At 44.0% G+C, this 13,886-nt stretch overlaps 1 protein-coding gene across 2 annotated transcripts in view; it reads right to left on the minus strand.

Moving 5' to 3' along the window:
* Window positions 1–10,611, minus strand: part of GOSR1 (golgi SNAP receptor complex member 1) — a 31,603-nt gene extending 20,992 nt beyond the window's left edge. Inside the window, exons 1-4 of one of the 2 annotated variants that reach the window (XM_087890343.1) lie at window positions 10,421–10,611; window positions 6,326–6,446; window positions 4,558–4,645; window positions 1,164–1,271 (exon numbers count right to left, since the gene is read on the minus strand). In XM_087890343.1, the coding sequence (XP_087746469.1) occupies window positions 1,164–1,271; window positions 4,558–4,645; window positions 6,326–6,446; window positions 10,421–10,469 (366 nt within the window). In that variant the 5' untranslated portion in view covers window positions 10,470–10,611. The remainder of the gene's footprint in view (window positions 1–1,163; window positions 1,272–4,557; window positions 4,646–6,325; window positions 6,447–10,420) is intronic. The other variant, XM_087890345.1, reaches the window with a different exon arrangement.
* Between the last annotated feature and the right edge of the window lie 3,275 nt (window positions 10,612–13,886).

A 13,886-nucleotide genomic window follows, 5' to 3' on the forward strand; every position in this document is an offset into this window, starting at 1 on the left:
TTTTTTTTTGCTTTAATTTATATGCCGCCCTTCTCCGGAGACTCAGGGCGGCTTACAATGCGCTAAGCAACAGCCTTCATCCTTTTGTACATTTATACAAAGTCAGCTTATTGCCCCCACAAACTGGGTCCTCAATTTACCCACCTTAGAAAGGATGGAAGGCTGAGTCGACCTTGAGCCTGGTGAGAATTGAACTCGCAGTAATTGCAGGCAGCTGGAAGCTAAATACTAAATACTACCTTTAACAGTAGCATTAGTCTGCTGCGCCACTTGCGGGACCGCCTACTACCACCAATAGCCTCCCACTGGCCGGTACGCTCCCATAGAGAGGGGCTCCTCCAGGTGCCGTCGGCCAAACAATGTCGACTGGCGGCCCGCAGGGGGAGAGCCTTCTCTGTGGGGGCACCTACGATCTGGAACACGCTCCCCCCGGAGATACGGAGGATCCTTCCGTCGCGCTCTCAAGACCTTTTTATTTCACCAGGCGGGCCTGGCCTAACTTTCTCCCTCTTTTTAAACATTTTTAATATTTCAAAATATTTTTTAGTATTTTTAATATTCAAAGTTTAAATTTGTTTTAAATTGATTGGGGTTTTAAATCTGTCTGGGCCAAACTATTTAATTCGATTTTATTTCTGCTTTTAAATTTTGTATGTATGTATTTTATTGTTGGCTGTTCACTGCCCTGAGTCCTTCGGGAGTAGGGCGGTATATAAATCAAATAAAAGTAAAGTAAAGTAAAGTAAAAGTAAAAGTAAAAGTAAAAGTAAAAGTAAAAGTAAAAGTAAAGTAAAGTAAAGTAAAGGCTCCTCTTACGACCGTTGCAACATCCCCATATTCCACTGATCAAAATCTGGATGCTTGGCAACTGGCTCGTAGTTATGACGGTCGCAGTGTCCCCTGAGGTCACGTGATCAACTTTTGGGACCCTTGTGACTGGTAAAGTGAAAAGGGAAGCCGGATTCACTTGTTAAGTGTGACTAACTTAACAACGGGAGGGATTCGCTTAAGAACGCTGGCAGAAAAAAAAGGGTATAAAAAAATGTGGCCAAACCCGCTGAATGAATGTCTGGCTAAAGCAACGGACGTGTTCGGCTCAATGGCAGTCGTAAGCCGAGGACTGCCTGTAGACAGGGGAGGGAAGCCCACGCTTACGGCCTTACCTGTAAGATGTCTCTGTGCCGTTGCAGGGTGTGCATCAGAGCCGCGTTGAGGGAGGGGACGCCGGCGCTGTTGGTGTACTCCGCCATTTTGTCGTTGACCGCCGTCAGCTGCAACAGAGAGGAGGAGAGCATTAGCGGCTTTGAGAGACAAGAGGTTTTTCATGGATCTGTAAGAAAAAAATAAAAAAATTCAATAAGCAGCATACTTGACACGACGCCTTGAATATATTGAGATTAACAGATTAACAGAGTTGGAAGGGACCCTTGCAGGTCATCTAGTCCAACCCTACGCCCGAGCAGGAGACCCTACCCCATTTCTGACTGATGGCAGTCCAACCTTTTCTTGAAAGCCTCCAGGGATGAAGCTCCCACAACTTCTGAAAGCAACTTCTGTTCCATGGGTGGATTGTTCTCACTGTCAGAAAATTCCTCCTTATTTCCAGGTTGAATCTCTCCTTGGTCAGTTTCCATCCATTGTTCCTTGTCCGGCCTTCGGGTGCTTTGGAGAATAGCCTGACCCCCTTCCTCCTCTCTGGGGCAGCCCCTCAAATATTGGAAGATGCTCTCCTGTCTCCCCTGGTCCTTCTCTTCACTAGACCAGCCAGGCCCAGTTCCTGCAACCGTCCATCGTATGTTTTAGACTCCAGTCCCTTGTCCTTTTTGCTCTTCTCTGCACTCTTTCCAGAGTTGCAACATCTTTTTTATAGTGTGGTGACCAAAACTGGATGCAGGACTCTAGGTGTGGCCTTACTAAGGCTTTATAGAGTGGTATTAGTACCTCCCTTGATCTATATTGTATCCTTCTGTTAATGCAGTTTAGGATTACATTGGCTTTTTTGGCTGCCGCCACACACTGCTAGCTCATATTTAGTTGGTTGTCCACTAAGACTCCAAAATCCCTCTTCACAGTTACTGCTATTAAGCCCGGTTTCCCGCAGTCTAAATGTGTACTTTTGGTTTTTCTTACCTAAGTATAAGATGTCCATACAAGCAACCCTTCGGCATTACAGGTCGTCCTCGACTTACAACAGTTTGCTTAGTGACCGTTTGAAGTTACGACATCACTGAAAATGAGTGACTTATGACCGTTTTTCGCACTTCTCTCCTTGGTGAGTTTCCATCTGTTGCTTCTTGTCCTGCCTTCTGGGGCTTTGGAGAATAATTTGACCACTTCTTCTTCAGGGCAGCCCCTCCAATACTAGAATACTGCTATCATGTGCCCCCTTGTCCTTCTTTTCATTTAACGAGCATATTATAACCGTCTTTTTATTCCTGCCTCATGGAGAAATCAGGAAGCTTCTCCTTAATTCCAGGTTGCTTCTCTCCTGGATCAGTTTCCATCCGTTGTTTCTTCTCCTGCCTTCTGGTGCTTTGGAGAAGAGGTTGACCCCCTCTTCTTCTTTGGGGCAGCCCCTCAAATATTGGAAGACTGCCATCATGTCCCCTCCCAGTCCTTCTTTTCATTTAACGAATGAAACGAAAATTTTAACTGTTTTTTTTAAATTCCTGCCTCTTGGAGAAATTCAGAAATGTCTTCTAGATTGCTTCACTCCTTGATTAGTTTCCATCTGTTGCTTCTCGCCCTGCCTTCCAGGGCTTTGGAGAATAGATAGATAATAAAAACTCATATTGCCCCATGCTGTCTGGCTGGGGAATTCTGGGAGTCGAAGTCCACAAGTCTTAAAAATTGCCACGGTTGGACATGCTTGCTTTAAAACAGTTGTTGTCGTACCAGCCCATTGATGACTCTGGTGTCTTTCAGTTAAACTGGGCACAATCCAACATAGAACATTGCTGATTTAGATATACTCCTCGACTTTAATAGTGATTATTATACTCCTCGACTTTAATCCCTTTAATAGCCTTAGTGGTGCAGTGGACTAAAGTGCTGTTAAATAGCACTTAAGTAGCACCAGCTGCCTGCAATTACTGCGAGTTCAAATCTCACCAGGCTCAAGGTTGACTCAGCCTTCCATCCTTCCGAGGTAGGTAAAATGAGGACCCGGATTGTGGGGGCAATAAGCTGACTTTGTATTAAAAAAAAGAACACCGCTTGGGGGGCGGGGGCCAAAAGCCCTACTAAGCAGGTATATACAAAAGTATGAAGGCTATTGCTTAACGCATTTTAAGCCGCCCTGAGTCTCCGGAGAAGGGTGGCATATAAATCGAACCAATAAGGCACCCTGTTATTAAGCTGGTTATTAAGACCAGCTGCCTGCAATTACTGCAGGTTCGAATCTCGCCAAGGCTCAAGGTTGACTCAGCCTTCCATCCTTTCTAAGGTAGGTAAATTGAGGACCCAGTTGTGGGGGCAATAAACTGACTTTGTATAAATATACAAAAGGATGAAGGCTATTGCTGAGCACATTGTAAGCTGCCCTGAGTCTCCGGAGAAGGGCGGCATATAAATCAAATTAAAAAAAAGTAAGTAAGTAAATAAATAAATAATAAATAGCAATAGCACTTAGATTTATATACCGTCCTATAGCGCTTTACGTACTTTGAGTGGTTTACAGTGTTAGCGTTTTGCTGGTCATTCGCATCCTTTTTAGGGAGCCGTTTGAGGCCGCTTGGAGGATTACCTGTGTCCTCGGGGACACCTGAGTGGTGCAAATGGGTGTGGAGCCTTCTTGGCTGCAGGATGTTTTCTACCCTGCATCCCTTCACGGTGGAAGACAGGCGCAGGCAGTTGGGGATGTGTTTGCGTCGTTGTCTGCATCTCAAACTGAAGCGGACATGGTACTTGTAGTCAGCAATTTTTCTGGAAATCCGTTCCCACTCCCGCACCATCCAAAGTGCATAGCTAAATATCTATGGAGATTCTCCATCACCCAGGTCATGACTGTCCCAAAGGTGCTTTTTTCAGGAAGCAATTGGGTTTCCTTGTTTTTTTCTTTTGAAGAGGTTTCGCTTCTCATCCCAGAAGCTTCTTCGGCTCTGACTGGATGGTGGGGAATGGAAGGATTGATGCTCCTTGCAGACAAAGCTGGTCATTTGCATCCTTTTTAGAGGGTCGTTGAGGCCGCTTGGAGGTTTGCCTGTGTCCTCAGGGTCACCTGAGGGGTGCAAATGGTTCCTGTAGTCTGCCATTTTTTCCTCCTGAAATCCATTCCTACTCCCACACCATTCAAAGGGGGTTGATCCCAAATTATATGGCTAAAAGTCTGTAGAGATTCTCAGTCATCCAGGTCATGGCTGTCTCAAAGGTGCTTTTTTCAGGAGGCAACTGGACTTTCTGGTTTTTTCTTTTGAAGACATTTCACTTCTCATCCAAGAAGCTTCTTCGGCTCTCCTAGTTGGGACAGCTATGACCCAGGTAACTGAGAACCTCCATAGACCTTCAGCGTTTTAAGCAGGAGTCAGAGCTGGCCTCCACAACGTCGTCTTGTCTTACCTTCCCCAAGAGTTGCTCAATTTCCACAGCCATTGCTTCAAACATGCGGTCTTGGCTGGATCCGTTCAGGAGAGGGGTTGTGTCCGAGCTAAGCAAGGAACAACACACAGAGGTAGCGTTAAAAGTTTTAACACATGGTAGGAAATCTTCATTCACATTAATTTGAGTTTTATCCCACCTTCATTACTGCGTAAGTAATTCTAGGCTGCGAAAATATGTAAGACTCTTTCTCCTCCTATTTTCCCCACAACAACCCTGTGAGGTGGATGTCACCTCACCTCCTGCCATGAGCAGGAGGGAGGGAGAACTGAAGTGAATTCCATACATTCTTCCTGACCGCAAGCAGAAGGAGGGTGTTAGGTTTCACAGCCAGCCAAAGTGGTGAATTGGAGAATGTGATTTATGACATGGCCAGGGAGGAGGGGAGAGACAGGGTCAGAGGGGAACGTAAATCTACGTGGGATTGGTCCTAACTGCATCCCAGTATTGCTGGAATGTTGCTCCTAATAAATGACTATATTTCCTTTGAAGTTTGGATCATGGCTCATGAATTAATTAGGGCATCTTTCGGAAACTTGACAGTGGGTTCAGCTCAGAGAGAGATGGACTGAAAGTCGACCAGCTGGTTTTCATGACTAATGCAGGACTAGAACTCATTGTCTCCTAGTGATTGGCCCAAGGTCACCTAACTGGTTTTCATGCCTAAGGAAGGACTAGAACTCATCACCTCCTGCTTTCTAGATCGGCACCTTAACCACTGTACCAAACTGGCTCTCATTTCACTTTTAACTCATTTCAAGTATTCAAACTGGCCAGAGGTCCAAGCCACCTCAATACAGGCAGTCCTCGACTTACAACAGTCCATTTAGTGACCGTTCAAAGTTACAACGGCACTGAATAAAGTGACTTAGCACCGTTTTTTTCACAGTTACCTTTCCCAGCATCCACGTGGTCCTGTGATCAAAATTTGGACGCTTGGCAACTGACTCATATTTATGACCGTCGCTGTGTCCTGGGGTCACATGATGCCCTTTTGCAATTTATTTATTTATTTATTTATTTATTTATTTATTGAATTTCTATACCGCCCTTCTCCGAAGGACTCTAGTCTTTGGACAAGCAAAATCAACAGGGAAACCAGATTCACTTAATAACCATGTTACTAACTTATTAACTGCGGCGATTCACTTAAACAACTGTGGCAAGAAAGGTGGTAAAATGGAGCAAAACTCACTTAACCGATCTCTCACTTAACAACAGAAATTTTGGGCTCAATTGTGGTCGTTAAGTCGAGGACTGCCTGTATAGCACACGCTTGCCAATATTTGCAAAATTTAATACATTTAAATAAATACAAATAGTTGCTTATAGGCTGCAAATGTAGGCCTGGATTGAGGAAAGGAAAGGCCGTACTTGCTCCTCCGGACTTGCCTGTTCAAACGTTCTAAGACGGTGTTTCTCAACCTTGGAAGCTTGAAGATGGGTGGACTTCAACTCCCAGAATCCCCCAGCCAGCGCTGCTGGCTGGGGGATTCTGGGAGTTGAAGTCCACCCATCTTCAAGCTTCCAAGGTTGAGAAACACTGTTCTAAGACTTTCCCAAGCGGGACTCCCTTATTCCTGAAATTTAAAAAAAAATTTCAGACGTCCAGAAGCGCAAAAACGAAAGCAAATGGAGAAAGTTGGGCTGTCGAGCATGGAAAAACGAGCAAACAAACAAGCTGACCATTGCAATGAAAAAATCGAATGAAGTAGCAGCGTGATAGTACCTATACCTGTCGCATCGTCCATCGCGAGAGCTGCCGTGGCTGTAGCTGGTGCACAATTTACTGAAGGAAACCAGCTTGAGGTCCAGTTCGTTTTCCAGCTGCCGGGCCTGCTTCCTTAGATCTGCCAAAAGAGTAAGGAGCAAAAAACGGCAATGCTTCGCTGCTTTCTTCCGATCCTGCAAATTCACCAACAACCTGGTTGAAAACGACCGTTGGGAGACTCTTAAATCAGGGGTGTCCAGCTTGGTCCAATTTAAGGGCCTGTGAACTTCCAACTCCCAGAGTACCCCCCAGCAGGCCAAGTTTACAATAAAAGAAACCGGAGTATCTAAGAAAGGAAAGCAATCCGGATCTAAAGCGTTTGCACAGCCTGACTTGTTCCTACATCCGAAGGGGAAATCTTTGCAAAACTGGCAGCAACTGAGCAATCGGGAAAATTCTTCGACTTGCATTTTTCTGGAGTTCACTTTGTGCAACTGAGGATATCTTCTAAAGATAGAGGTGTGCCTTCGGTAATGTTGGATCAACACGGGGTTTATCAAAGTCGGCAACTTTAAGAGGGGTGGGCTTCAACTCCCAGAATCCCCCAGCCAGCCTGCTTTAAGAGGGGTGGACTTCCACTTCCAGAATTCCCAAGCCTGCATGTTTTAAGAGGGGTGGACTTCCACTCCCAGAATTCCCAAGCCTGCATGTTTTAAGAGGGGTGGGCTCCAACTCCCAGAATCCCACAGCCAGCCTGCTTTAAGAGGGATGGACTTCCACTCCCAGAATTCCCAAGCCAACACGCTTTAAGAAAGGTGGACTTCCACTCCCAGAATTCCCCAGCCAGCTTGTTTTAAGAGGGGTGGACTTCCACTCCCAGAATTCCCCAGCCAGCTTGTTTTAAGAAGGGTGGACTTCCACTCCCAGAATTCCCAAGCCAACATGCTTTAAGAGGGGTGAACTTCCACTCCCAGAATTCCCCAGCCAGCCTGCTTTAAGAGGGGTGGACTTCCACTCCCAGAATTCCCCAGCCAGCCTGCTTTAAGAGGGGTGGACTTCCACTCCCAGAATTCCCCAGCCAGCCTGCTTTAAGAGGGGTGGATTTCCACTCCCAGAATTCCCCAGGCAGCATGCTTTCAGATGCATGGGCGTTGATGACTGGGGAATTATGGGAATTGAAGTCCACATATCATAAAGTTGCCAAGAGAACTTAAGAAACACCTGGATGAAGCGTGTGGGTGCCTATCTAAACACCCAGTTGTGTAAAGCCGACCTCCCAATTTGCACAATACGAGAATCTCTTGTGGGATCCGTCTTCTGAGGAAGGAGAGAAGTTCTTAGATCTATCCGAACTGTCCTTTTTTTGCACCCCGGGATCCCCTCCCCTGGCTCGATTCCTTATGGAAATCGGCAGATGCTCTCCTGCTCCCGGAGTATGGTTCATCCTTCAATTCTTGCAAGACAAGTTTCACCGGGCTGCCTCTTACAGCAGTGCTCGGGCTGAGGAGAACCTCTTCTGCAACCCAACAAGGCAGACCCAGACTTCAGAGGATCATTAGAACTGCAGAGAAAACCATGGCTGCCAACCTGCCTTCCATGGAGGACCTGTATACTGCATGAGTCAAAAAGAGGGCTGGGAAAATATCTACAGACCCCTCGCATCCTGGATATAAACTGTTTCAACTCCTACCCTCAAAACGACGCTATAGAGCACTGCACCCCAGAACAACTAGACACAAGGACAGTTTTTTCCCGAACACCATCACTCTGCTAAATAAATAATTCCCTCAACACTGTCAAAGTATTCACTAAGTCTGCACTACTATTAATCTTGTCATCGTTCCCATCACCCATCTCCTCCCACTTATGACTGCATAACTATAACCTTGTTGCTGGTATTCTTACGATTTATATTGTTTCCTGATTGCTTATTTGTACCCTATGACTATCATTAAGTGTTGTACCTTATGTTTCTTGATGAATGTATTTTATTTTCCTTATGTACACTGAGAGCATAGGCACCAAGACAAATTCCTTGTGTGTCCCATCACACTTGGCCATTAAAAAAAAAATTCTATTTTTCTATTCTAAAAATTCTTGCAAGACAAGTTTCACCGGGCTGCCTCTTCCAGCAGCGCTTTGGCTGAGAAAAACCTCCATGTCCAGGAGCAGTCTATCTCAGAGCTCCCAGGTTGTTTTTTTTCTCTTCAGGTGGGAGCTGACGCTGTTCCTCCCTTGGGAGGTTGGCCCAACGTCGGCCAGGCACTTCTGGAGACCCCCCCTCCCCAGCCCAGAGACTCCCCTCCCCCCCAGCCCCAAAAGAGCCCGGAAATTTGCCCTCCAAAGACGCCTCTTTTCTCCAGCCTCCACCATTGACACTCCTCCCCCAGAGGATTTTAGGGTTGGTGGGGGGGAAAGCTTCTTTCTTTTCTTTTCTCTTTTTTTAAAATAATTTTTATTGTAGTTTTCTTTTTTTAGGGGAGACATGATAGCAGTGTTCCAGTATCTCAGGGGCTGCCACAAAGAAGAGGAGGGAGTCAAGCTATTCTCCAAAGCACCAGAAGGAAGAACAAGAAGCAACAGATGGAAACTAATCTAGGAGAGAAGCAACTTAGAAATAAGGAGAAATTTCCTGACAGTCAGAACAATTAATAAGTGGAACAATTTCCCTGCAGAAGTTGTGAATGCTCCAACACTGGAAGTTTTTAAGAAGAGATTAGATATCCATTTGTCTGAAATAGTATATAGGGTTTCCTGCCTAAGCAGGGGGTTGGACTAGAAGACCTCCAAGGTCCCTTCCAACTCTGTTATTCTATTTCTATTTCTATTATTTCTATTTCTATTTCTATTATTTCTACTTCTTTACTTCTACTTCTACTTCTACTATTATTTCTATTTCTATTTCTATTATTTCTATTTATTTCTATTTCTATTTCTATTTCTATTATTTCTATTTCTATTTCTATCCAGTGGTGGGATTCAGCCAGTTCGCACCACTTCGGGAGAACCGGTTGTTAACTTTCTGAGCAGTTTGGTGAACTGGTTGTTGGAAGAAATCATTAGGGCAGAGAACCAGTTGTTAAATTACTTGAATCCCACCACTGTTTCTATCCCTATCCCTATCCCTATCCCTATCCCTATCTATTCTATTCTATTTTCCAAAACTAATATATATTCAAACAGACAATGTCATTTTTATATACTTTGGATTTAACAGTTCACATAAAATGTACATTATATACATATATATATATATATATATATATATATATATATATATATATATACACACATATACATATATACATATACGTCTTCTTACGTTTTTGCAGGTGTGTATATGCAAACAATTAAAATATCGGGTGTTTTCCCGCATCATATTAAATAAGTTAGTTAAAAGGTTTAAAATTCTGGTTAAAAGCTAGGATTTTAACCAGAATTTTAAACATTTAAACTAACTTATTTAATATGACGCGGGAAAACACCCGAGATTTTAATTTTTTGCATATACATATAAATATATACACATTCTCAACTTCCTTATGAATATTACCTGTTTTTGTTTCTGCTGTCTATCCACCTATGCCCTTTTCCCCAAAAACCCCCATAATATCACGAATCCTCTTTTGTCTTTTAATTCTAAAATGAATTTATTTCATTTCGGCACATTCAAATATTCTTTGGGTGGGTGGTGGTGAGGGGGGGGGAAGGCTTCTTTCAACCGCTCCACCCCCCACCCCCACCCCCACCTCCCATTCCCCGGCCTCTGGGCTCGGCCCGATGCCCTCGAGAGGGCCCCCTTCCCAAACCCCATGGCTTGAATCCCCATCATCCCCAACCCGCAGAGCGATGACATAACCCATCTCCTTCCGGGGCTGGTGTGTGTATGGGGTGGGGGTGGGGCTGGGGGGTCTCTCGGGTTATGGGCTGGGCTGGATCTCACACACACCCCCCCACCCCATCCAAACTGGGGTTGGGGATGATGGGAGTTGTAGTCCAGCCAACCCTGCAGGCGGGGCGGGGCTGGACGGTCGGCCTGCCGGCTTCCAGTCCTCAAACCGGCCTGGAGGGTCTCCCCCCTCCCCTCCCCTCCCCTCCGCGGCCCCCACTCACCCTCCCAGTAGTTGCTGCTCCCCGCCGCCGCCGCCGCCGCCGCCGCCATCTTTGTTGACCAACGTCAGCCCTCCCCGACGCAAGCCGGCGGCGCGCTCGGTCATAGAGCAGGGCCCGGCCAGAGCGCCCCCACTCCCACCCGCCCTCGCTTCCGATCATAGAGCGCCCGCGCGCCGCCGTCCGCGAGAACCATCGAAAGGAGGAAGCGCGTTGCAAACCGACCTCCTAAGTCTCCGCACTGCCCCCTTTCGGCGATGGGCCTCGTTTCCTTTTTTTTTTTTTTTTGCTTTGTGATGAATAATCCTAAAAAAGGCGGTGACGTCGTTTAACCTTGCTGCTCCTAACACGTGTGCGTGTGGATGTGTTCGCGTGTCCGTGCTTAAAATGCAAGCGAAGGGCATGGAGATAAGGCGTCCTGGATGGTCTCCGATGCTCCTGCTGGGTTCTTTGGGCTCTGATGGTTGTTTTCATCACCATTTAATGCCTGATTGAGATTAGATTAGATTAGAATTCTTTTATTGGCCAAGGGGGATGGGACACACAAGGAATTTGTCTTTGGTGCAGATGCTCTCAGGGTACGTAAAAGAAAAGCTACCTTCTTCAAGAATAATAAGGTACAACACTTAATGATAGTCATAGGGAACAAATAAGATGATAGGTAGATAGGTAGGTAGGTAGATAGATAGATAATGGATGGATGAATAGAATAGAATAGAATATTATAGAATAGTGGAATGAAGAATGGAATGGAAAAGAATAGAATAGAATAGAATAGAATATAGAATAGAATAGAATAGAATAGAATAGAATAGAATAGAATAGAATAGAATAGAATAGAATAGAATAGAATAGAATAGAATAGAATAGAATAGTGGAGTGGAGTGAAGAATGGAATAGAATAGAATAGAATATTATAGAATAGTGGAATGAAGAATGGAATGGAAAAGAATAGAATAGAATAGAATAGAATAGAATAGAATAGAATAGAATAGTGGAGTGAAGAATGGAATAGAGTAGAATAGAATATTATAGAATAGTGGAATGAAGAATGGAATGGAATGAAATAGGAATAGGAATAGGAATAGAATAGAATAGAATAGAATAGTGGATTGAAGAATGGAATAGAATAAAATAGAATAGAATTCTTTATTGGCCAAGTGGGATTGGACACACGAGGAATTTGTCTTTGGTGCATATGCTCTACATAAAAGAAAAGATATGTCCATTAAGAATAATAAGGTACAACACTGAATGATAGTCATAGGGAACAAATAAAATGATAGGTAGGTAGGTAGGTAGGTAGACAGACAGACAGATAGATAGATAGAAAGAAAGAAAAAATTCTTTATTGGCCAAGTGTGATTGGACACAATAGGAATTTGTCTTTGGTGCAGATGCTCTCAGGGTACATAAAAGAAAAGCTACATTCATCAAGAATCGTAAGGTACAACACTTAATAATAGTCATAGGGAACAAATAAGACGATAGATAGATAGATAGATAGATAGATAGATAGATAGATAGATAGATAGACAGACAGACAGACAGACAGACAGACAGACAGACAGATATTTCTTTATTGGCCAAGTGTGATTGGACACACAAGGAATTTGTCTTGGTGCATGCACTCTCAGTGTACATAAAAGATTCATTCGTCAAGAATCATAAGGTACAACACAATGATAGTCATAGGGAACAAATAAGCAATCAAATCATATTAGGAAACAGTATCAATATAAATCGGAAGGATCGAAGCAACAAAGTTACAGCCATACAGTCAGAAGTGGGAGGAGATGGGTGGTGGGAACGATGAGAAGATTAATAGTAGTGCAGACTTAGTGAATAGTTTGACAGTGTTGAGGGAGTTATTTGTTTAGCAGAGTGATGGCGTTCGGAAAACAACTGTCCTTGTGTCTTGTTCTGGTGTGCTGTGCGCTATAGTGTCCGCTTTGAGGGTTTTTAATTATTATTGTTGTTGTTGTTGTTATTATTATTATTATTATTATTATTATTATTATTATTATTATTATTATTATTGATATTTCTATGCCGCCCACTCTCCGAGGACTCTGGGCGGCTTACCCCAAAGACAGTATACTAAATAGCCTATTGCCCCCAACAATCTGGGTCCTCATTTTACCCACCTGGAAAGGATGGAAGGCTGTCAAACTTGAGCCGGTGAGATTTCATCCGCTGATCTGCTGAACTAGCAGTCAGCTGAAGTAGCTGCAGTACTGCACTCTAACCGCTGCGCCACCTCGGCTCTTATTGATTTAATTTAATTTCATGATTTAAATTTAATTTCATGATATGGATTCTTTTTCTGCATTGTAAAATATAAGCGGGCTGGGTGAGTAGGTGCTTGCTGTTGGGCGAACCATCTGGCCCCGAGGCAGAGGATCTTAACTGGAAAAATGTATCTATCATATATTTCATGTATCATCTCACCGTTTTAACGGTCGTTTTATTGTAAGCTGCTCAGACTAGCAGGAGCGAGATGGGCGGCGAATAAATTTAATAAACGGACAAATGGACAATTACATAAGTAAGATGGATGGATAGATATAAAATCAGATAAATAGAAAGATGATAGGATAGGTGGATAGGAAGGAAGGAAGGATAGGGATGGATGGATAGATACAGAGATAGATAGATAGATAGATAGATAGATAGATAGATAGATAGATAGATAGATAGATAGATAGATAGACTGTCACTGCGTTTTTGTATTTACCAGCTGAGCTCATTATTTCTGGACTGTCAGACTTTCCGTAGCTTGGCCAATTTTGTTATCAGTAAGCTAACTACGTATATCCGCATTCCTTTCTTTCTACTTCACACACTTTTCTTTGTTCTCTTGCCAAGAGAAGTCCGGCTGCAGAGATGTAGTGGGTAGGAACTTTACCAAAATGTAACAATTTAATTATTTAGATCAATAAGATGTTTTATTTTCTTCTCTACAATAAATGTGAGTTTAATTAGAAGATGTATTCCGGTTTTATTTTTCATGAGTATACACAAGGAAAGTGCCACGATCCAGGCAATTACCCCAGGAAGGGAACGAGGCTAATTACCTCTGACACAGACAGACAGACAGACAGACAGACAGACAGACAGACAGACAGGTAGGTAGATAGAAAAGAGAGAGAGAGAGAGAGAGAGGGGGGGGGGGAGACCAGTGAATGAGGGGTGTCAAACTCACGGCGTCATGGCCTTGCCACATAATTTATCAGGACTTTCCTCCCCTTCGCTAAACTGGGTGTGGGCATAGCCAGTGTGTGATGCATCTGGCCCGTAGGCCAGGAGTTTGCGAGCCCTGCGGTGAATGGATGGATGGATGGTTGGAGGATCAAAACTAATGCAGATGATTGGTGGATGGAATGGGTGGATGAATGATAGAATGGGCGGATGAACAGATATAGAGATATAAAATCAGATAGACAAACAGACCGACAGATGATGGATG

The sequence above is a fragment of the Pantherophis guttatus genome, chromosome 1 (genome assembly GCF_059756535.1).
Source record: "Pantherophis guttatus breed Tessera chromosome 1, ASM5975653v1, whole genome shotgun sequence".
In the NCBI taxonomy this organism is placed as follows: Eukaryota; Metazoa; Chordata; class Lepidosauria; order Squamata; family Colubridae; genus Pantherophis; species Pantherophis guttatus.